Genomic DNA, 22,854 nt, shown 5'->3' with positions numbered 1-22,854 from the left:
TCAAAGACACGTCCATTTAATAAAACTATACCGCCCTGTTAGGTCTGCGCCTTAAAGCGCGGTCGTGCGAATAAAATACAAAAAACGAGACGGGCCGTGCGCAGGTGATGGCACAGCACGGCATATCGATTCTAGCTTCGATACGCGCCAGACGTTCTCTTCACTTCGCCCTTAGAGGCTTCCCAAGCAGCACAGGTAATTGGCCCTATATTGGAAAAGGGCTGACTTCACACTGGTCATTTGTAGGACCAGCCTCTGCCAATACATTTCCAATATCGGGCCAATTACCTGTGCTCTAGGGTTACGCTTACAAAACCTAGCGGATAGGTGCAAGCAGGAAAACAGGAGAGCCGACACAGCGTAGATACCACAAAGAAGCAAGCCAACGGGAGCTGGAGGAGAAGCTCTCGGGGCCAGCGTCCACGTTATCTGCCAGGCCAGCCGCCGAGGCTTGTGTAATGCCTTCCGCAAGCTGAAATTTTTAAAGTAAAGAGAAATAGAGAGAAGTCACATGAAAACTTCATGATTGCGTCACAAAGAGTGCAACGCAGAAAATCCTCAGAGCCGTATAGGTTAGCCACACTCACGCGTTTCACCTTTCTTTTGCTTTCAGTTTCTTAACGACTTTATTCCTTATTCATTCACGAAAGGAGTCGCGTAAAAAGTAGACGAGATGACATTCCAAAACGCTTTTGGACAGAGTTCCGAGTCGGGGGGGGGGGGGGGGGGGGGTTGGCACGGTACGTGGTCACGTAAACTGAGAGAGAAAATATATATATATAGGCCGCAGAGTCGGGAGAATGGCTGCGTCTTCTTTTTATCTTCTTTCTTCTTGTTTCCTTTTTTTTCTCGACTGATAGTCCGCATTATCTTTGTTATGTGTTTTTGCTTTGTCCATGTCGAGCACCAGTTCGACGCACCGAAAATGTCTGCATGGTGGAAAAATCGGAGATACTTCTTTTCAGGACCAGGGTGAAGTGACTTCTTGAGGCTGTAACAACAGAAAAGGACATCATGTATTGTCGATTTATACAAAACATACAACAGCATAACAGTGAAATAGAGACAGAAAACAAAAAATTCTCATCAACTCTTTCATAGGAGATCTTAGCATTAGTGAGGACGTAATGATATTTCGATTATATTACGCAGCTTGCAAAAAAAAGAAAAACACCGTGCGCAAAAAAAAAACGAAACAAGGTAATTAGGCCTGGAGAGCGTAGCAACAGCTGCGGCAGACAAGGTTATATTTTTTGTTGTTTATTTCACTGGTCTGTGCCGTCCAACGCTTCCATTTCTTTTTTTTTCTTTTTCTTGGACACGCCTTTCAAGAGCGCGTATGGTGTGATGCCTTTTACGCTTGAACCGATCGCGGCCTTGCTGCTCAAAATGTTCAACAGTTCAACATGGTTCAAGGCGCTTAGTTCGAGGAAGCAGGCGCGCTTGTGACCAGCCAAGGCCTCCGCATATTGACCAAGCTCAACAGCAACGACGTCATAGTGCGTTGGAGAGCGTCCGCGTAAAAAAAAAAAGTTCGAATGATCAGAATAAATCAAACTATTCAGGAAATAGTTTATTACTACGCATCATTTACGACTTGACCAGTGAGTTCGGGAGCACGGGCAGGGAGCCAACAGTGCTTGACTAGCACCAAACAGCGCTTTTTATTTTCAGAATCGATAAATGTTTCGTATAAAAAAGCTACAAATGTAAGGAAAAAATGCTCCATGGCACTTCAATCCAACTTCCAAAGTTCGATCCTTTCTTTTTGTTTTGTGGCTGTTTGTTCCGGTGTTCTTGCGTTGGCGGAACAAGCCCAGCACTTACGTAATATCTAACGAGTCTCCAAATGATAGTGATAAACTATTCGCGAATAAATACGGAAGTGCTCGTGTCGTTTATAAGGAAGTATAATGTTGGTATTTTAGAACAAGAAAAAAAATGTATTGCCAAAAGCAAAAAAAAAGTATTCTGGCTACCGCAATCATATCCTGAACCGCTCGAATGAATAATGGTTTTTGTCGGGCCTAATAACAAGTCCATTCTATCTCAAGAGAGCGAACATTTTTTAACGCGAAATCATTATATGTTCCATCAGCACAAAAGCCGGCATCCATCGCCGTCGGTGGCACAAAATTTCTCAGTGGCGTCACCATGCTCTTGCATGACATCAGCAGTAGATCATAAGATAGTATGTCTTCTACAAAAAATAAAATTTCTTTTGAAGGTGCGGAAACTGAGCCAGTGACCTTCAGATTGCGATGGGAGCACACAACCCTTAGGCCACAAAACCGCCTTTTTGTTTAAACATCGTATTTATTACGCTGAAATTATGTGGCATTTACGTGAACTATTTACAAAGCTTTCAGGAAGCTCCACTAAAGACATCTCCAAAGACATAGCAGCAGAGCACTAGACGGGAAGTAAAGGCTGAGTACATCACCAAGACAAAGTGCCACCCCGGTTCAAAGTCAGTCTGTTCACGCACTTCCCTCAGATGAACAATCATTTGGCAGAAATGAAATTTCGTCGAAACAACTCAAACCCATCCCCATCCATAAAACTGCCACTGCCGCGCTAATGTTGTTAAAATATTCCGGTATCACTCGTAAACAGCGCTGCTTTATACATTTTTTTTCTTCAATGGCGGCGTTTCAGCAGGCGCTGCGCCGTTCGCAGAGGCGCGTCTGCTCGCGGCATTTCTGCACACGCCGCGACAGAGGACACGCAGACGACGAGGCGCTGAGGAACATCTTCAAGACCTGCACGCACTCTTCATTGGTTGACGAGGTCTGTAGCCTCCGTAGTGCGGCAAGTGTTGAGATGGAGTAATAAAAGAGGCTTTGATGTTCAGGTTGAGAGTGCGTACGACTGCACTTTTTTCTTGTTCTTAAGGGCAAAAGGTGCAACTCCAGTATGTTTCTCTGCGTACAGTAGTACGCTGCGGCTCTTGTTGCCAACAAAATACGTCAAGGACTGCTCATTTCTCACGCTATTCTAGGGCAACTTTGTTGTGCACATTACGTGACGTGTGCACCGCGAGAAATAATCGAATAGTGTTGAACCGGAGCACGTTAAGCAGCAACGGAGGATACTTACTCAGCCTGAGGCGGCCTCTGGATTGAAGCCCAGCAGAAGAAGGAAGCACCATGCCGTCAGAGGTAGAGGGAACGGAGGGGGCGGCGGGTGTGGCGCGTGGGTGGCGGGTACTAGGAGCTCAGACGGCGGCCACGGCCCCCGGGTTCCTGGCTATCCGCTGCGGCCCAGCCGTAGCGCGGAGCGGGTACTTGCGCACCACCTTGGAGCCGGTCTTGGGCGACGCGCTGTGCTCAGCTACGGATCCGTTGAAGTGCGACATGAAGACGGTCGATGTCTGCGAGTAGCCACCGCGGAGGAAGGATCGCTCCTTGTTCGGGTTGCGCCGAATAGCCGCCCGCAGGTAGGCGTTACGCACGGCTGTCTGCACCTGCGTCAGTGTCATGGATATCGACGAGTGCGTCAGTTCCTGCAAGTCTCAGAGTTTGTTTGGCGGCTGTGACGTGCTAAGCTTTACTATCAGGGTATGGGTACCGCACATAAGCAACCGTGTTCGAGACAGGGAAACACAGCACTTGACAAACGCAGAACGCCTATGACGGGACATACCATGGATGGTATATTATTGTGTGATATGGTGTGACATACCATGGGTGGTATATTATGGTATGACATGGGTGGTAGGTATGGTACGATGTGGTATGGTGTGACATGGTGTGGTAGGTATGGTATGCTGTGGTATGGTGTGACATGGTATGGTATGGTATGATATGTTATGGCATGGTACGGTACGGTGCGGTTCAGTATGGCATCGTATGGTATGGTATGATATGATATGGTATGGCACGGTATGGTATATGGGGCTTAATGTCCTGCACATTTGCTATGAGAGGCGTTGTAGGGGATGGCTTCAAATAAATTTTGACCGCCTGGTATTCAACGAGCACTGACATCGTACAATGCACCATTTTTTTTTTGCATTTCACCTGTAAGAGGAGCTGCCGCGGCTAGAATTCGATCCCGCGTCCTTGGACAACACGGCCGAGAGCCGTGGTCGCTACATCACCGCGGAACACTTTGTTTTTCCTTGTGTTTTCCTTATTCACTCTTACTTTCTAACAAAAACTGATAAAGAAGAACTATTCCTTCTTGCTTAAATCAGTGGATTTCCAAAGTATTTTTTTTTCTTCAGAACCAGGCCCGTCAATATTATTTCTATTGCAAGTCCCCTGATTACTCCGATTATTACTCGTTGGTACTTAGTTATTCTACCTGAGCTACAGCTTGCATTCTTGACATTTCTGTTAAACTTACGTCGTTAAGTAGCATTAACAGCAATTCACTTTGGCACTGCAGCCATCTATCTCACAGCCTGTCTGAGTCCGAAGTAACGGAAGGGAAGAGTGCCCTAAATGGTCCGCAGTTAACTTTCACTTAAAAGCTATAATCACCAGCGCTAATTAGTTTAGGAAGCGTAAGAAAGGTTACGTAAAGGACTACAGCGCTGTGCACTCACTGCACACTACCGTCAAGGGCCGGCTTCCAGCATCTAATTTAGAAGTTCATTTCCCCCCCTAAATCAGCCAGCAGTGAGTGCGTGGTCCCAAATATGCCTTTATGAGATCACTTCGGGCGAAGTTGCGCAGCCGGCGTGTGCAATTGCAGACCATGTAGTTGCGTCATATGCCAGGTTGGTGCTGTGTTAGCCTGCCGCCAGAGCAAACGCTATGGGCGCTGGAGCGCCGGAGTCGGCGGCAAACGCTCGAGTAAACGCTCGACTGAACGTGCCTGCAACGTCGACGGAAAGTTCAATCTCCGGTGAGCGCTCGGCGGAAGCGGCGGTTGTGGCGGCGGCAGTTGCGCGCCCCAACCAAAGCGGCTGTTGTGCAACAACACGACTGCTGCAGTGCAGCGGCCGTTATTCATGGCACAGACCTCCACCCATACGGCCCCATCGGTCACCTATAATTTCTGAAGGCGTCGGATGGGGCGCAAAAGTGCTGGAGCTGCTCCCAACTTCTGCGATTTCCACGACTGATGCTTGCAGTAGGTGAGGTTTAAACTTTAAGCCTTTGAGTAGGAAGGACTCACGCTAATTTGTGTGCGTTTTAAATGATGTAAAGTATACGTTTTGCTCTCCCTCATTCGCTTTACCTGCGCGTGCACTCTTCCCATCCGTCCGGGGATGTACGCCTGATCTGGATAACAATAAGGATGACCTCAACAATGATCCACATTCAAGATCTCCTGGTTAACAGTAAAGAACGCCTAAGTATTTGAAAGCGTGCGCTGCGTACACTTGCAACATATATCGATCCCTGCATACGTGACCACGTAAGTGCGATATACCGTATACCCTGGTCATTGGAATATAAAGGGGACGAAGAGGTAGTAGACGAAGAAGAAGATGGAACTAGGTAGTCTATGTAAAATGCTTGGGCTCTCTATGGGGTCTCCCATTTCAAAAGAACACAGAAAAGGCGCGGTAGCTGTAAGACGAAACCCTCCGCTTTGTTCTCGCTCAACGACTTTATTGATAGAGTATTTCAGCAAGAGGGAAAGGAGGCGGCGCTGCACGTCATCTACCATGCAGGGTGCAGGAATGCCGGGAAGTGAGGATTCGCATAATTCTAGCAAGGAACCTCAAAGAAATTCTGCGAAAATTTCCAGACCAGCCTAAAAGTTGTGTTAAATTTATTGAAGAAGTAGAAAATTTACTATTAAACTAATTTCATCTGCGTGCAGAGGAGAGCATCGCAGTGCAGCTGCCGATTCAGGGGCGGAATCCACGTTTTCGGCACGACGTTATCCAAGCCAAATAAAAAATCTCGCTTTCCCAGCATTGCCGCGGTGGACGAAGTGCTTCGTCTATGCGCGTCTATGCGCGTTTCTTAACGCGCGTTTCTTGAAGCGCATAGACGGTGACGGTAGCTTTCCCTGTAGGTGATATTGAGAAAATCAATCAAATTATTGACAACGCTCGGAATCTATGTGGCGCAGCATACGCGCATTTCGTGCGGCTGGGTTATAGACCAGTCGCAGCATGAATGAGCTTGCGCGCCGTTGTTGCATTTTTCGCACCATAGGAAAGATTTACTTCGCTCGACGTATTTCAAGAAAAAAAACCTAACAAAGTCCGGCGCTCTCATGGCTACTTGAAAAGCGACATTTACCGACAATGCATGCTTTATTCAAAGAATAGATTTGCGATGTCGTGGAAGATGAAGCGACACGCATGAGAAGTAGCTTACCTCAGAATTCATGAAGCAGTAGAGGACAGACACGAAAATACCCTGCAACAAAATGAAGGCATTAGATTATTGGCTTTAAGCGTATAATATGGAAATCTATACAGCATATAGGAAGCTATGGGCCGAACGTTAACTTCTAGAAATTTCATGTCAAGTGATAGCAGTGGTAGAACTAGAAAGCATTTTTTTTTAGATATCAATGAACCGACGCCGTGCTAAGCATTAACATGAAATGTTGTGGCATTGGGCTCGCAATCCCACCTTCTGACTTCAGAGAAGAAAGTTTCCTTACTTCGTCGGTCACACTGGAATATAGAGGGCTGTGCCTACAAAGTGAATACATATTCACATCTAAAACTTGCTCATACACGCTGCCAGCCTCGAGCAGTGTGCATTACAAGAATGTTATCTGCCGCTCAGGGTATGAAGTGAGAGAGCAACAAAAGAAGTAACTACAAGGTTTTCTAATATAAAATATTTTCAAAGCAGGCATAGTAGAACATAAAATGATGGTATTGATTACGACGGTATCACACAAACAAGCTCCACTCATGAGTAGACACCACCTGGAAAAGTGAAGAAAAATAAAAAAAGAGCTGTGCCGTCTGAAACTAAAAAGGAAATTGTACAAGGCCTTAAAGAATTTCGCAAGCTTCTTACAAGCTAGCTTTTCCCTTATTCTTCTTGGGACCGAGAGTTTATTACTTTTCGGTGTTTCTAAGTGGACATGTCAGTTTCATCTCCCGATAATATCGGAAGGAGCAGCACCTTAGTGTGAGCTGGCTGTCGGATGACATACAAGAGAAAGAGCGTTGTACCGGCCTGTATACCTAACGTTCCGCTGGGTATACGCGGATGATTCGGAATACATAGGACCAGGAATCAGTACAGCGCCGGTGCTGCACCCCTAAGTGCATTTCTCTCATTTTAGGTGAGTGTAGCTCCGTCTTACGAAACGACCCGCGGAGCAAAGAAGCTACCGACTGCTGCTGCAGGAGCAGAGACACTCGAACGGGCTTCGAGTATAAGAGCTGGTGTTTTCGTAGCTGGGTAACGAGGGACACAGTAGGCTTTGAGGCGCCATTGATTGATACGTGTACACGGGAAGCCTCGTTCCAATTTAAAGATATAAGCAGCAGATTTGTGCGCATGTTGCAAAAGTCGAAACGGGGAGTGCTTCTTCCAATACTTGTTCGTCATAGAACGGGAAAAATCTCTCGACGTTGCGAAATCAACGGCTGTTTTCGCGAGCCCTTGAAACCAGGGGGCTACGGAGAAAAACTGTCGCTGAAAGAAGCTGTCAGCTACTAGTGCCCATGCCACGTTGTACCCGTGTAGTACGGGCCGAGCAGAGTTTCTCGCTGTCGCAGAACGCATCTGAAAGCATGTTGCTCGTTTTTTTTCTGCATCGAAACTGATTTCTTGCGACATTTATTGACTTATTAGGCCTTAGGAACACTTTGCGCAATGAAGCATCCCTAACAAAACTGGTCTGTAGAGTCTATAGACTTCTTATAGACTCTATTGCCTTCCTATAGATATTTATTTTTGTCTAATAAAAGTCTGTAGAATGTCTATACATAAAATTGTACTAAAATTGTATTGTCATAAATCTATAGAATGTCTATAAACAGTCTATAGAATTTGCATTGCCTTTAGACTATCCTCTAGGGTTTATCTATAGAGAGGCTATAGACTCTATAGACAAAAGTCTATGGACAGTCTGTAGACTGTATAAGGAAATTTTTTTAAGAGATGACACATAAGGGAGGGTTCCAGAATACCTGGCGCATTAAAGTAACCTTAATATCATGCGGTATTCTTTTCGGTTACCATTGTCGTTTTAGACATTTCTGCTGTCTCCGAAAGATCAGACTAGCACTAAAGTAAAGCAACCTCGGTTGCGTTCATGTTGCAGGCTTGAACTTCAGTAAAGTGAACATTCTTGCGAGAGTGCTAATGTCGACGCAGTTGTCAGTGCTAAGCCTGAGTTATTCAGCTTAACATCACTATCCCATTGGAAGGCGATGCGCATATTGTGAAACACCGCCTTTCTTTGGTATGAAAATGTAAAGATTTAGGTTTTTCAGCCTTTTTATTTTTTACTCGGATATCGGCAAGTTGCTGGACACGCGTTTATGGGCATGCGACGCACTGAAAACAAATTAAAGAAATCTGCGCTGACTGGGCGCTGAAAAGTAGGTTACTGCGAGCTTACGATACTGAACCATGGGAACGCAGCAGGCTTTTTAACGTGACGACGTTCCATCTTCGTCTGCCACCAAAATGGCTTGCGCTCAAATATAGACCACCCCGAGGCATAGTCTTCGAAGCAAGGACGTCGGGGTGATTTTATATCAAAAGCAATAAAACTACTTCGAACAGAGCTTGCGTCGAGCAGCACAAATTTAGACCTACGGAGCCCGTCTCTTGAACAATCTTGCGGGACAGACAGAGAGCATGAAAATCGCCGTAATGCATTCCGCACTTCAGTCATTGCTGCCTACGACGCATCTGGGCGGCTCCATAATCGTCCTTAAGCAAGAATGGAAAGCATATAGTCCATTAAAGGGATCTGAGCGCCCTATTTTCTTGCTTCCGCGTGATCAGCGCTCGAAGCGTGGTCGAGGTTTCTGCAGAAGCGGCGAAGGGCAACTCTAGGGGGGGGGGGGGGTCATTAAACATTAGACGCGTGCGGACGCGAGCCCATCAGAAATAGACGTGCCGCTGCTTTTTCTTCCCTGCCTCTTGTCTCCTGCTGTACAGGCAGCACGATTGGAGGCAGTACAAAAAGAATGGCAAATAGGGAAAAAAAGGGAAATAAAGGAAGCCGTTGATGTCAATGGGGAATCCAGTTACCCTAATAGCGCGCCAATGGGATAAAGCGAAAGAACGGCCGGACGTGAGCGCTGCAGGCCCCGCCAGCTCGGTGCACACTTGCCTGTGAGGATTGGAGTATGGCGTTAATGACCATGTAGGCTTCCTTGAGGCCCATGTTTTCGTCTTGCGGGTTGATGCAGAACAGGAGGTGCGTGATTCCCAGCAAGGGGAAGAGCAACACGGTAGCCTTGATTGCCTTCCTGCGCACGCAAGGTGGGGAAAGGGGGGAGTAAGGGGGGAAAATGGGCGTCGCTCGCTACATGTTTACCGCGTGTACGGAGGCACAAAGGGGAGAGATGAAGTACGGAAAAGCAAGAGGGGGAGGGGGGAATGCATCGTTGTTTTTCTTGCTGGCTTTTTTTTCACGAGGACAGAAAAACACACGTGTGTGCACTTCCGCAGGGAAAAGTAAGGAATCTTCAAAAATGAAAAGCACGACGTCTCATCGGATATCGCCCATTTTTTTTTTACGCTCGGTGTTTTGATTCTTTCTTTTTTGTTCAGTTGCGGCAAGTCGTCACGCAAAAGAGATAACTGGATTAGTTCGCATTCGTACCTGCAGCGTGCCTTTCGATATTATTGTGTAGCTTATTAATCCTAAACTCACGAACTCGGCGTTAATTATCGAGGTGCGGCACGTGACATTTAAATTATCCGATTTCAGCCTACGGTTCATGTGCGCTAATGAAATCTGTCGGGGCCACGAGTAACAACGGCGCCCGCTGTTTAACAAAAAATAAAAAAAAAACAGATATTTTCGCTGTCTGGCTCCAAAGTATACCTGATTGCTTTTTTGAAAGAATAACGGATAGCAAGGCGGGCGCCCCCTCCCCCTTCCCCCCGCCTTATAGAAACGCAATTCCTCGAATTACAATTCGAAGACCAATGAAACCTTGCTTGTTTCTGTACCGACGATAGATAGCTGGCGGAAGCATAAAGCTGGAAATTCGACTTCCTACAAGGAAAGTGTCGTGGCGGCCATCTGGGCTGCGATGAGAATTTCAGCACTATGCCTCGTGCAGAGCTATGGCTACACGTCATTAAAGTTGTGCTGTTCTAGCTATAATTCCTTACTTTTCTGTCCCCTTTAGAAAAAAATAAACATGCAGATTTGTTCCGTAGTTTGCTTTAGGTGGGGAAATGAAACATTACTTCCATGGAGTTATAGTTATTTATGAAACAGAGCTCAAAAATATCGCAACAGGACGTTATTACAGCGATGAGTTTTGGCAAGACAGCCCCGAAGACGTATTATTTTTTATCTCTTTTTCCGTCAGATTTCATTTGTGTCCAAGGTTCTAAATGGCATGGGGAATTTATTTATTTCTTAAATATCTTCGTGCTTTTCTGTATTCATTCTCTTAACTTCCGCCAACTTGTACTAAGAAAATTTCTGTTCGGCGATTCGTTCGGCACATTTTTCACCTCGGGCAGCGTCGAATACGGAAGTGAGCTATCTTTTTAATCCAATCACAATCAGCGCTTAATCTAACTTCAACACGCAGGTATCCAAATACATTAATTATCAGTGGTGCAATTATCGTATTTTTCAGTACACTCTATTGTTATTCGCTTCAGTACACCTCGTCCGCTGTAATTAAATTGGAATACGCCGTGTCATTCTTCAGTAACGGCAGGCAAACGAAGATTTTTTGTGCGCTTTTCTATGCCCGCGACGAAGCAGGGTCCTTTTCCAAACCGATACTTCGGCTATACGCTGAGTAATATACGATGAAAAACATGACACGCCGGTTGCGGAAAAGGTCACTGTGATGACATGTCTTTGGGTCAACAATTACGGCACGGGCGTCGCACATATGCTTAACCTCATAGGCTGAAGAGAAGCTCCGTCGTTGTCAGCGGCTAGTAAATTACGGAGCCCGCACTCAGCACGAAATCAAGCAGCGAGCACTTTCTAATCTCCCGTCGAGCTGTCAGAATTAACAAATAATGCAGAAAGACGGGTACGCTTGCGTGACATGCCAGAAGTCGTGCCCGTAGTACTTTGACACGTATATAATCAACTGTGGGACGTGCCCCGGAAGTTTACGGGACGTGTTTTAATCACCTTTTCATTGTGACTGTTTTCTCTCTTTTTGCGAAGAACTGGCGTTTAAAAGTTCCGACGATCGCGATGTTCTGATCAATACTGAACCCCGCGACGTGACTTGTACGAACTAGCACCATAAAATGCAGAAACGTCCTTCTCATTAGGCTAATGGAAGCGACGCAGCGTAGAGTAATCCTTTCTCACAGCGTCGTTTGCATTCTTTGGAGGCTCACACGCAAAGGGACGACCTGGGTTCTGACAGGCTTCGTCATTTAATACTGATGACATAAACAAAGGACGCCATTACTTGAGCAAAAAAATATGAGATATGTAAACTATGAAAACTTGCTTTCCCAGTCATTTGTTTTGACTCAAGTGGATATGACAACGCTTCAAAACTGTAATGATGCTTGCACGACTGCCGGCAAACACGCTAGGATTTCAGCGATTGGAACTGTGTTCTTCCTCTTGAAGTTTAAACCTTTCAAGTCCAGGCTTGGATGTAATGACTAAAAAAACGGCTGTAGTTCGCGATACGGCTGTTAGCTGGAAAACTTCTGCGTTCAGCAATCCCATATAATAAGCTTCCTCTAGTTTTATGGTGTCACATACTTGTAATGACGCGCCATGATCCTAGTATGATCTCAAATGCGAGTGCCTCGAATTCGCTGGCGTTTCAGACATCCTAGTCTTGAAGGTAAACATCATCGGCACAAATCTGCTAAAGATGTTCGAGTGAAGTTTGACCTATTTTTGCCATGTAGTGAAGGTTCAAATTCTTATTATACTGTTGAGTGCAACAATCAAGCGACTTCAATTAGAGGCACCAGTATCCTTTTAGGGCGGTAGGTATGCGTTATAAAACTTGGCTAATACTGAAACGGTGCTGGGGTGTAGCAAGAAAAAAAGAATTCAGCCAAGAGGATTCAAAATTAAGGAAAGGAAATAAGAACATGAAGTGAAATTAAACGTCAGCTTGTTTTTTTACCTGTAAAAAAAAAAACATGTATAGATGAGGATGATCCTGGGTTTTTATTGCGCAAGGGTATGACACAAGGTTTCTTTTGACTTCTCAAGGTGGGGTCAAAACCCATTCCCCAAGAGTTTTACCCTAAATTGGCCGAGCACCAGACCAGGGAAAGCTTGTACCCATTGTAACACCGGTGGGTACCCGGCGGCACTGGGGATCGAACCCCGCACCTCCCGCATGCGAGTCGGATGCTCAACCACTTCGCCACCGCTGCGGTCTTTTTGTCCCTTACTGCATGGAAATAGTGCCGAAAAGGAAAGTCTAAGCACGCTTACGCCACAAAAGAACAGGCCACCATACCACTGCACGACCCCACCTTCCAAAACATCATATGTCTGGGAGGTACACGTATGCATCCAGATAGGGGAGCCAGCTAGGCGGCTCTTCCAGGGCAGCATATACTCCCCGCACCAAAGCGCATTGTTCACGAAACAAAGGTTTCGACGACCGTGGTGATTCGGCGTGGCGGTCAATCATGCGGCTCTTCCAGAGACTGAATAGTCCCAGCAACATAAATAGATCATATGGCACAGAACTGTTTTTCTCTGTGGCCGAAAAACGAATACTGTAGGGTGTGATGTCAATGTCCTCCTTAATTGTTCGTTGTAAAATGTCCCAGAAGAAGATTGCATAATGAGGTTCACTGGTCACTGACCAAGGTCAACAAAAAATGACGTTTCGGGAGCGCTACGGCTCCCTTGTTCACAATGAGCAACCAGCTGGACGTCCCGGGCTTTTTGTAGCAGTTACTATCGTTTTGAGGCATTTCGCGTAGATAGGGTGCAACGTGCCGTCATTCTTATTTATTGTGTTGGGCGTAGTCTGGATGATTAATGACTCGAGATTTAAGCGGGCTGATACATTCTTTTCTGTTGTCACTATATCTGCTTCATCCCAGTTAATTTCGTGACCAGTCTCTTGCGCATGCTCCGCGATTGCGTTCGTTGTCACTTTTCCTTTCCGTACATCGTACTGATGTTCTTTCAGGCGTCTCTTGAAGTCTCTCGTTTCCCCTATGTAAACTGATGAACAGTCGGCGCAGGCAATCTTTTAAACCACGCCGGGAAAACTGGCACGAGGGAGCTGGTCTTTCACGTTTACAAGCTCATTTCTTATCTTGCTTGTTGGGACATGTGCAACCTGGACGCCGCGCTTGCGGAACATCCGCGCCAGCGCCTCGCTGATCCCCGGTGCATACGGGATAGCGGCTCGTTTCGGTGCGTTAGCTCTTTCGTCTTCCCGGGCATCAGGCTCACTTGATACAGCCATTCTTTGCGTGTTACGAATGAAGGAAAGCGGGTAGCCGTTTCTTTTCAAATCTTTTTCCACGGTCTTCATTTCGTGGTTTAGGGCGGCGTCTTCACTGCATACTTCCCTGGCACGGTTGATTAGAGATGCCACCACTGACCGCTAATGACTGACAGGGTGTGCTGAATTGAAATTTAGGTACCTTCCGGAATGCGTCGGTTTCCGGTAGACGCGAAAACTAAGACCTGTTGGAGTACGGGTTACCACGGTGTCGAGGAACGGAAGGCAGCCGTCAGTCTCTTCCTCAGCAGTGAAGTTGATTGAGGGCTCAATGGCATTAAGGTGATCGAGGAAAGTGCGGGTGTGCTTCCGGTCTATGACGCAGAAGCAGTCGTCCACATACCTAAAAAATACTTTTGGTCGCGGTTGGAAGGTGGCCAAAGCTTTGCTCTCGATGGCTTCCATAGCGATGTAAGCCGCTGTGACCGAGATGGCTGCCCCCATTGCTGTGCCAAAGGTCTGCTGGTAGAAGTTGCCGCTGTACGTAAAATATGTGTTGGTGAGACAGAATTGCAAGAGTTGGCAAAGTTCCGCTGCTTCGAACGGTGCCCGATCCTGCCACGAGGTGTCATTCTCGAGACGTTGCTTACATGTCTCAACTGCGAGATCAACAGGCACGCTTGTAAAAAGCGAGCAGACGTCGAAAGAAACAATCTCATCTGTGTCTTCCAGGGCGACCTCTTTGATCTTGTTGATGAAGTCGGATGAATTCTTGATGCCTGTGCCTGTCTTGCCCACCAGCGGTGAGAGAACGCCATGAAGGTACTGTGACAATGAGTATAAAGGAGGCTTTCTAAAATCTACTTTGGGCGCAGGGGAATCCCTGGTTTATGCACCTTTGGTAGTCCGTATATGGCGGGCGCTGAGCCGTTTGTACATAGCAACTGATAATAAAGCCGTTTCATAGACGGAGGGATGCCCTTGAAGATCTCTGCTAGCATTTTTTGAAGAGAAGTCTGCACTTTGGGAGTAGGGTCTTTCGGGATCCGGGAGTAAGTGGTCTCGTCCTGAAGCATGGCCTCCATTTTTTCCTTGTAAGAAGACCGGTCAAGGATAACAGTGACATTCCCTTTATCTGCCGGTAGGACGGCTATATCCTTGTTAGCCTGGAGGCTTCGGATTGCTGAGCGTTCATCTTGACCAAGAGGGCGGTTTGACGACGTCTTCTTCATGCGTGACAACACACCTATCGCCTTCGTTCGAACTTCGTCCTGAACGTCTTGTTCCAGAAGTCGTACGGCCCCTTCTACGGCACATGCAACCTTTCGTGGGTCCGGTGCCTTCCCTTGGTTGAAATTCAAACCTAGGCTGAGCACCTTGGCTTCGGATGGATTCAATTTGTAGGACGACCGGTTCCGTGTTTCGAAGATTGGTGCGGCCCTGGTCGCTATCTTCTTTTCAGCAAGTAAAGTCTGCAGCTTTTGATCCTGCGATTTCAGATGTCTCTCCTCTCTTCTGTACATTTCTTGGTTCGCAACCAACTGAACACTGGCGAGGACATCCGGAGCGATAAATTCCAATTGTCGCTTTGCAAAGAACAGTTCAGTTTCTAAGCGCTTCTCTGTCAGCTTGCATTCTTCAATCCTTGCTTGAAGGAGATGACGTTCAGCTTTTGCAACCACATGCAGACCAAAACATGTCTTTACCGGTTTCTTTAGACACAAGGATCTTGGAATAACGTGGTTAGACTTACAATCGAGGTTGAAACGCAGGTGCGTGGAGTAAGCAGCAAGTCTTGCTGATGTGCTTACAAAACGGCGTATTCCGGTGACGGCCGGTTGTCCATATTGATGGCGTAAAGTGATGTAGTCGAGGGTTCGACGGCATACCGTCTGGTCAGGAATCATGGCTTCATGAGGTTCACTAGTCACGGACCAAGGTCAACAAAAAATGACGTTTCGGGAGCGCTACGGCTCCCTTGTTCACAATGAGCAACCAGCTGGACGTCCCGGGCTTTTTGTAGCAGTTACTATCGTTTTGAGGCATTTCGCGTAGATAGGGTGCAACGTGCCGTCATTCTTATTTATTGTGTTGGGCGTAGTCTGGATGATTAATGACTCGAGATTTCGGCGGGCTGATACATTCTTTTCCGTTGTCACTATATCTGCTTCATCCCAGTTAATTTCGTGACCAGTCTCTTGCGCATGCTCCGCGATTGCGTTCGTTGTCACTTTTGCCTGCGCCGACTGCTCATCAGTTTACATAGGGGAAACGAAAGACTTCAAGAGACGCCTGAAAGAACATCAGTACGATGTACGAAAAGGAAAAGTGACAACGAACGCAATCGCGGAGCATGCGCAAGAGACTGGTCACGAAATTAACTGGGATGAAGCAGATATAGTGACAACGAAAAAGAATGTATCAGTCCGCCGAAATCTCGAGTCATTAATCATCCAGACTACGCCCAACACAATAAATAAGAATGACGGCACGTTTCACCCTATCTACGCGAAATGCCTCAAAACAATAGTAACTGCTACAAAAAGCCCGGGACGTCCAGCTGGTTGCTCATTGTGAACAAGGGAGCCGTAGCGCTCCCGAAACGTCATTTTTTGTTGACCTTGGTCAGTGGCCAGTGAACCTCATCAAGCCATGATTCCTGACCAGACGGTATGCCGTCGAACCCTCGACTACAAGAAGATAGCATCAATGCACTGAATAAAACAATGGTCCATTGTCTCTGCCGTACTGCACAGGCGACAATTCACCGTCCATGGCGCAAGCATCTCTTTAGCATGAAGCCATGCCTTCACAGGCAGCGTTGACGTGTGCAGCTTAAAAAAGATTCTTTTCGCGGCAGAAGAAATGCACATTCGCTTAACACGTTCTAAAAAAACCGGCGTCAAGGAACTCCAGAAAAGGTTGCCGATACAACGGTGCAGGGAACAAATACTCTGTAAGTGCCTGAGTCATCTGCCGTCTGGAGAGTAGTCTAAAGAAAAGCGGACAGTGAAGAAATTGAAGGTGTCAGCAACTTCCTTAAGGGATCCCCATAAAGGCCCCTCACGAGTGTGTCCCGTCGGTGCGAATAGGAAAGGCAAATGAGCACTGAGACACCTAATATGCACAGCTACTAAAAAAGGGTGGTTTGACGATTTTAAAAAGAAAAAAACGCGCAACAAGCTGATGCACGAATAAGTGAACAAGGCCGATTCTACCAGACTCTAGAGAAAGAAATAGGTTATCGCGATGTATTGGTTCACATTGGGAACGCCTTACGAATGTAGCAAATATTCTGTGCATCATCTGCACTTTCTTCCTCGCACAGTGGAGAACCTGCAACACATAGGCAAGTTTAGCAAATAAAAAAAAATGTTGCAGACTTGAGCCCGAGCAAACACCGCTGTGGTAACATGAATAGGTCTTTCATTCTGAAGCTGCCTAATAACTGCGAAACACTCTGCAGTAATGGGTGCTGATTCACCACAACGGATTGCTATCCTTTTGGTGACGATGAAAGGCATATCCTTGAGACGAGCGGAAACAACATGTAAAATTCATGACTCGTCGAGGAAACCTGAAAGCTTTGATCCCGAACATTAGGAATAAAAAGAAACACACTTACTTGCCCTCTCTCTACCATTGTAGTTCGGTGTCATTCTGTATAGTAATGTGCTGGCGTCTCGATGCCACAAGTTGTCGAGACAATGATCGGGCAGCAGATATGTAATACAATTTTCAGGTTCTCGCCTGTCGTGATTAAAGAGGAAGGGCAGTTTCGCACTTCTTCAAAAGATTTATTAGTACTGAACGATAACGGTCCCTTTGGATTTGAAATTATTTTCTTCATGAAAACGCTGAGCGCTGTTTTATGGCGGGAGAGAGAAGAGTTATGTCAAAGAGAGAAGGTGCAGCGGATGAATGAATAAACAAGGGAGCGATGACAGAGTCCCCGCGTCCGTATACGACATAAAATGCTGCTCACTCGAACGAGAGACCCATTGCCGCCGGGTACTGCTTGGCCGCAGAACAGAACAGATGCGATACAAGTGGTGGATGTCCGCGAGGAATTATTTATACTTCTTGCATTCTGAGCTTTCTCAGCTTGCATTCTAGCTTTTTTGCTTCTTCTTGCTTTCTTGATCTCTCAGCGAAATGTGCGCTAGCGATGCATGGTTCGGGCGGCACCTGGTCCTTATGCAGCCATGTTACGGATGATGTCGACCAGAATGGCCCGCGCCGCAACCACGAGGCACCCAAGATTAGAGAAAAAACCTGGACCGTGGAAATGGACACTGAGCACCTCAGTGTGGCCCCTCTTTATCAGCTTCGGGGTATCCGCTGACGCGATAAGGAAAAGGGGGAACGGCTGCTCCTGGCGGGTTTTGCCATGCTCGAGCAAATAACTAGAGATGCAGAGTATACAAAACTACAACGCGCCACGTTTGCAGTATGAAGTCGGAGAGTACGACAAACCGTAATATTGCTGGCTTTTAACTTTGTTTATTGAATTGTACTTTGCAGCGGTGGTTTTGTCAGGAAGGTCTCGCTGAGTTCACGCTGTCTTTTTTTTAGACTGCACTATAGGCAGCACTAGACGTGCTGCCTACAGTGCAGTCTAGCGCTGTGACCCATGAGGTAACCTTACTCGTCTTCGTGTTTTCATGGGCTAGTTATTACTTTTCAGCTCAAGGGGCCCGTTTTCTGCTGTTTAGAGGCACCATCAAGCGCGCAGAAGCGCACCGTTATTTATCGAATGCACGGACGAAGCACCCCATGTCTTGGGGCTTTCGTTGCCATGTGTCGCAGCTGAGTCAGATTTAATTATGTTTTCGTCTATTGTAAAAAAAAACAGTGAGTGCTCAGCAAAGTTGAGCAGGTCTTCGTGAGTGTTCCTTTATGTTACGTGTCATGTGTGAGAAACGCTGATGTGAGGGTGACTTTGCGGCAAGCGATTTCAGGAAGGCGAGAAAAATGCACGGCTTAAAAAGTTAGGAGAGACACCTAATGTCAGCAATGCGATAGCACTATGAGCGGTTGGTGCCTATACCGGAAGTGGAGTCACTTCCGGTTTGGTGATTTCACTTCCCTCCCGCCAGTAGGAATTACCTGCTCTGATGACGTTAACCAGAAAATGGACGAATTTTATGATCGACCATGCGTTTTTTTTTTTTTTTGCCTAGTGAGGCTTTTAAAGCTTTTGCATTAAACGTCGAAATGCTAAGAAAAAAAAAACAACGCAAGCACTGTGTATCGCAGACAGATGTTTACTGGACAAACGCCCAGGTATATTAACGTTATTCTGATAAGGCAATGACGAGCACGCATCTTACTTTGCACTATGACACGTGTTTTTGTCGACTTCTGTTTGAGCGAATTGAATCATTCTTCATGCATTTCATCCCGTCTCTTTTGCAGGGACAGAATTTCCCAAATCTAGCCGCTAACTGGTGCCGTCTTAAGTCATTGTTATCCGCACCCGGTTGATAAATAGTTAAAGTCGCTGACTCAGTTGAAGTTTCTTTTTTGTTTGGTTAGGGCGCGCCAAAAGTTTGTCACTTCTGCGGGCGCGTCGTATGCTGTAAACGCGTTTTCAATCGAAAAAAAAAAGATCAGCTTTAAACCACGCTGGTACTGGCCTTTCTTTTTCTTTTCTGCGTTGCACTTTTTTGGTCGCATTTTATTTTTTTGCTCAGCCTTTTAAAATGCGCGGGAAAGCACATGGCGAACGAGGCAAATTTTTGCCGCGCTATTTGAGCACGAATGCTTCGGGCCGATATCTACAAGTCGCGGGTGCTTGCGGAGCGCTCCAGAGAAGGACCGGTGCGAGACAGCCGAAAAAATGGGATCCCGCCAGTCGTAATATCGCCTGGCTGCTGCGAGAGGGGACCATAACTCAGGGGGGTTGGCGCAAGTAGCCGTCTACGGCGATTTCTAATTAAGCGCTCCCGGGGAGCCACGGGAGAAGATGGATGAGTAGAAAATTTTTTTCCTGCCTCGAGGGTTCCTTGCCGTTGACCCCGACCTACGTCTCGCTTATGCTTTTCGAGAGATTCGCGGCGAATGTGGCTTTATGCGTTTTTCTTTGTGGCAGCACACGTTTGCACTGAATGCGCACTCATACGTTTACGCATGACGCAGCAAATTAACGTCGGTCATCTACAACGAGAGGTTACTATGAAACTGCAGATGCATTATTAAATAGCTGGCTTTGCTGAACTCTTTTTTATGCAGAGAAGGCATCAGTTATCCAAAACGGAGCTTTGACTGCAGTCACACATCCTCCAGCGTCTACTCTCGACTAAAGTTTTCGTACTGCGCGCACACGCGTACGCATGTATGCGCGATTATAGAATTAAGCAGGTAAGCAGGTACTCAGCGATATGTATGCTTACTAATGCTATGCAGGGGCCTTTTTTTTTTCAGGAAGAGATTAGTTTACTTGTACTTATGCGCCGTTTGGCACTGTATAAGATAAAAAAAGGCCCACTGTTAAGGATAAGGAAATGCATCCATTCCAGGGCACGTAATGATCGCATAGCCGGAGTGAGAATGTAAAAGAACGCTACCTTTCATGAGGAGAGGGAACGGTGGTCATAAATTGGATGGAGAAAAGTGAGGCGATTTTAAAAAAATGAAGAATTTCATGTAAGGACGTGCCACTCGGTTGCCACGTGCCATCGATAATGCTTCGTTTTCTGCGTGCAGGATGAATCATTATCTTCAGTGAGAGTTTGCCTTATTCGCCCACGCAACCTGGCCAGAGAGCGGTAACGGCTTTGCTATGCGACGCACGGTTCCCAGGCAACTGGCGAGACGGCGCTTAGAGCCGAAGCGCTTGATTGGAGTCTGCATAGTGAAGGAGTCAGGGCAGTGATGCGGCACTGAGGCGAAATGCAAAAGCGGATAAACCATGCCCCATGGCAAACGGGCTGCGTCAGCTACGGAAAGGAAGGGACGCCTCTGTGACATAGGAGCATCTCTGGCGTTTGTCAGAGAGGCTGGGGGCGCACATGGTCCCGTGAGCTCTACTTGTCTATTCATGCTTGTTCCGCATAAACTTTCGTAACCAGCACTAGGAGGGATGGGATGAGGAGAAGGAGGAGGAGAACTTTAATGGAACAGGAGAGGTCTGCCTGGTTGTGGAGCGATGGATGTAGCGCTTGCGCTAAGCGGAGAGCGTTGCGCGGGGTAAATGGCTGTTTGTCCGTGATTACGGGACTCTTCCATAGATGAAGATCGAACGGTGTAAGTGGTCGATATGGTATGCACTGTCGAAGTAGCTTGTAGCATCAGACGACGCGCATTAGGACGCTCATAGAAACAACGTGACAAGCAAAGAAGCGTAAAGTGATGCATGGCTGCATTCGGCATATGTTGTTTCTGGAAAAAATTGTGTGAGACATGTTTTTGTCTTTAACCGTAAATGTCTAAAACCCATCTTTTTTTTTTGTTACGTGTGCACCCATTGTTAGAAAATATGAGGCATTTTTCACCTCTGTTTACACACGGACATATAACTAATGAAAAATAATGGCACACATATAAGCAGTTTATTTTTTTCCTGGAACAGTTTCTTCCCCAATAACAGCTATAAAATTACGGATCTGTAAAAAAAAATACACAACTAGAAATATCTGCTACAAAATCGTTAATACTGACCAGTTAAAAGGAGACAAAATCTTAAATAGCATAAAAGAAACTTAACGAGCTATGTGCAGTAGTTCTTGACAAAGCGGGAGTTAAATGTGCCTCAATATAGGTAGGAAGTTTAGGGCCTGCGCAAATAGCACTGAGGCCAGCGTAGCTTCGAAACTGAAATTTGCTGCGCAAATAAACAGTCATTGTGGGTAGGCTATTGCTCACATCGGGTCGTTATGATTGCCTTTGCAAAATTTTAGAGCCACGCGGACTCCGAAAGCTTTGAAAGTTCAAAGCTAAATGTCTGTCTCTCGACTAAGCCAATCTTTTTGTCCACTCCGCCGGCTTGCAAAGCGCGTTTTTGCTGGCGCAGCTACTGAACGCTTCAATCATCTGTCGTTCTGATTCACGGACGAGTGGCTGACGACGGCTCGTCGTCTGCCAGTATCTGCCACTTTTTTTCGTGGTCTGTTCGTTTTCGTACAAGAATTGTTGCCCCGGTCCATTTACGTACCGGCGTGGTATAGTACTGGTATAGTACTGCGACGTTCGTTCATCGTCTATCGTGTCCATTTGTTCCTATGTTAACGCGCTCGCGAGAGCACCGGTTCTGCAGAAAGCCGCTCGCGCGTTTCCCTGTCCCCAGCCTCCTGTTTCGATAACGTTCACCCACAACGTAAGGCACCATCACGCACTGTCTCGAGACAGCAGGTGCCCATCGGCAAGCGCTTGGAAGCACCGCCATACAGGGCGTTTCACCTAAGACTTTGCACAGTATTTAAAAACAGTTTTTTTTTATGTGCTAGAAGAGCGTTTTTTTCGGCACAGTATTGTCGGCTGTGTAATACATCAGAATACAGCTAGGACATGCTGACTACTAGGCTGGTTAGCTAATATTGAATAGTGAAAGGCTCACGAAACGAGATAAGCGCTCACACACAGCGCACTCAAAGGGGAACGCTTCCGCTCCTGTAAAACGCGACCGATCGCAATCGCAACGTGATGGTGCGATTGCGATTGCGAGTTCAGTATTGAACGACACGGCTTCCGCCCGAGCTCCCTCTGGTCCTCGAGCATGCTTCTCCGAATTCGTTAACTGAAGCCTGTTTACTCTTATGTTTATTTATGAGCCTATAAAAGGTTGCAGAGTGGGCGGCGCTGTCAGAGGCGAGGAAAGCCTACACACAAACGTAAAGCTTATTAATCCATTGAGTCTCCGCTGCTGAAAGGATAATTATAGGCGGTTCCGTGCACTCCTATATGTCGATACGGGAATATGTTGCCAGTCGCATCACGTATGCGGCGTCAAAAAGCGTAGGAGCGCGTATGGAACGCGGGAAGTGCCGCCTGGTGGGCGTTGTGGATTCAATAACGACGCAACGGAGAGGCGCACAATGTTCACGAATGGGTAGCTTGGGCGTTAGTGCGTGGAAAGAAAAAAAAATGAAACGACCGATTTTAATTAAACCGTCCCACAAAAGCACCGCATTTTATTGCCTGGAAAATGTATCAGTAAAAAGTAAATGAACAAAATCATGACGCATACGAGGAAGGAGACATTTTTTTTTTCGTTTTCAGGAGGAGGCTGACAGGAGCTTCTCGCATAACACGCTGTCTGGGAAGAAACTGCTATGCGTGAACGTTGCTCTCCTAAGTCGAGAAGAAGAAGCCGCTTGAAGGCTGAGTAATTTCTGGCATGCGGGCGTCATTTGGGTCTA

At 46.6% G+C, this 22,854-nt stretch overlaps 1 protein-coding gene across 1 annotated transcript in view; it reads right to left on the bottom strand.

Moving 5' to 3' along the window:
- Positions 1-610: 610 nt before the first annotated feature.
- The window catches only part of LOC144129008 (corticotropin-releasing factor receptor 1-like), a 159,555-nt gene continuing 137,311 nt past the window's right edge, over positions 611-22,854 (bottom strand). The window contains exons 9-12 of the mRNA XM_077662871.1: positions 9,229-9,367; positions 6,288-6,329; positions 3,100-3,466; positions 611-991 (exon numbers count right to left, since the gene is read on the bottom strand). Of these exons, the coding sequence (XP_077518997.1) occupies positions 3,218-3,466; positions 6,288-6,329; positions 9,229-9,367 (430 nt within the window). The 3' untranslated portion in view covers positions 611-991; positions 3,100-3,217. The remainder of the gene's footprint in view (positions 992-3,099; positions 3,467-6,287; positions 6,330-9,228; positions 9,368-22,854) is intronic.

Source organism: Amblyomma americanum, chromosome 4 (genome assembly GCF_052857255.1).
Source record: "Amblyomma americanum isolate KBUSLIRL-KWMA chromosome 4, ASM5285725v1, whole genome shotgun sequence".
NCBI classification, from domain to species: domain Eukaryota; kingdom Metazoa; phylum Arthropoda; class Arachnida; order Ixodida; family Ixodidae; genus Amblyomma; species Amblyomma americanum.
The sequence above is the reverse complement of the archived record's forward strand: the minus strand, read 5'-3'. Positions and strand labels throughout refer to the sequence as shown.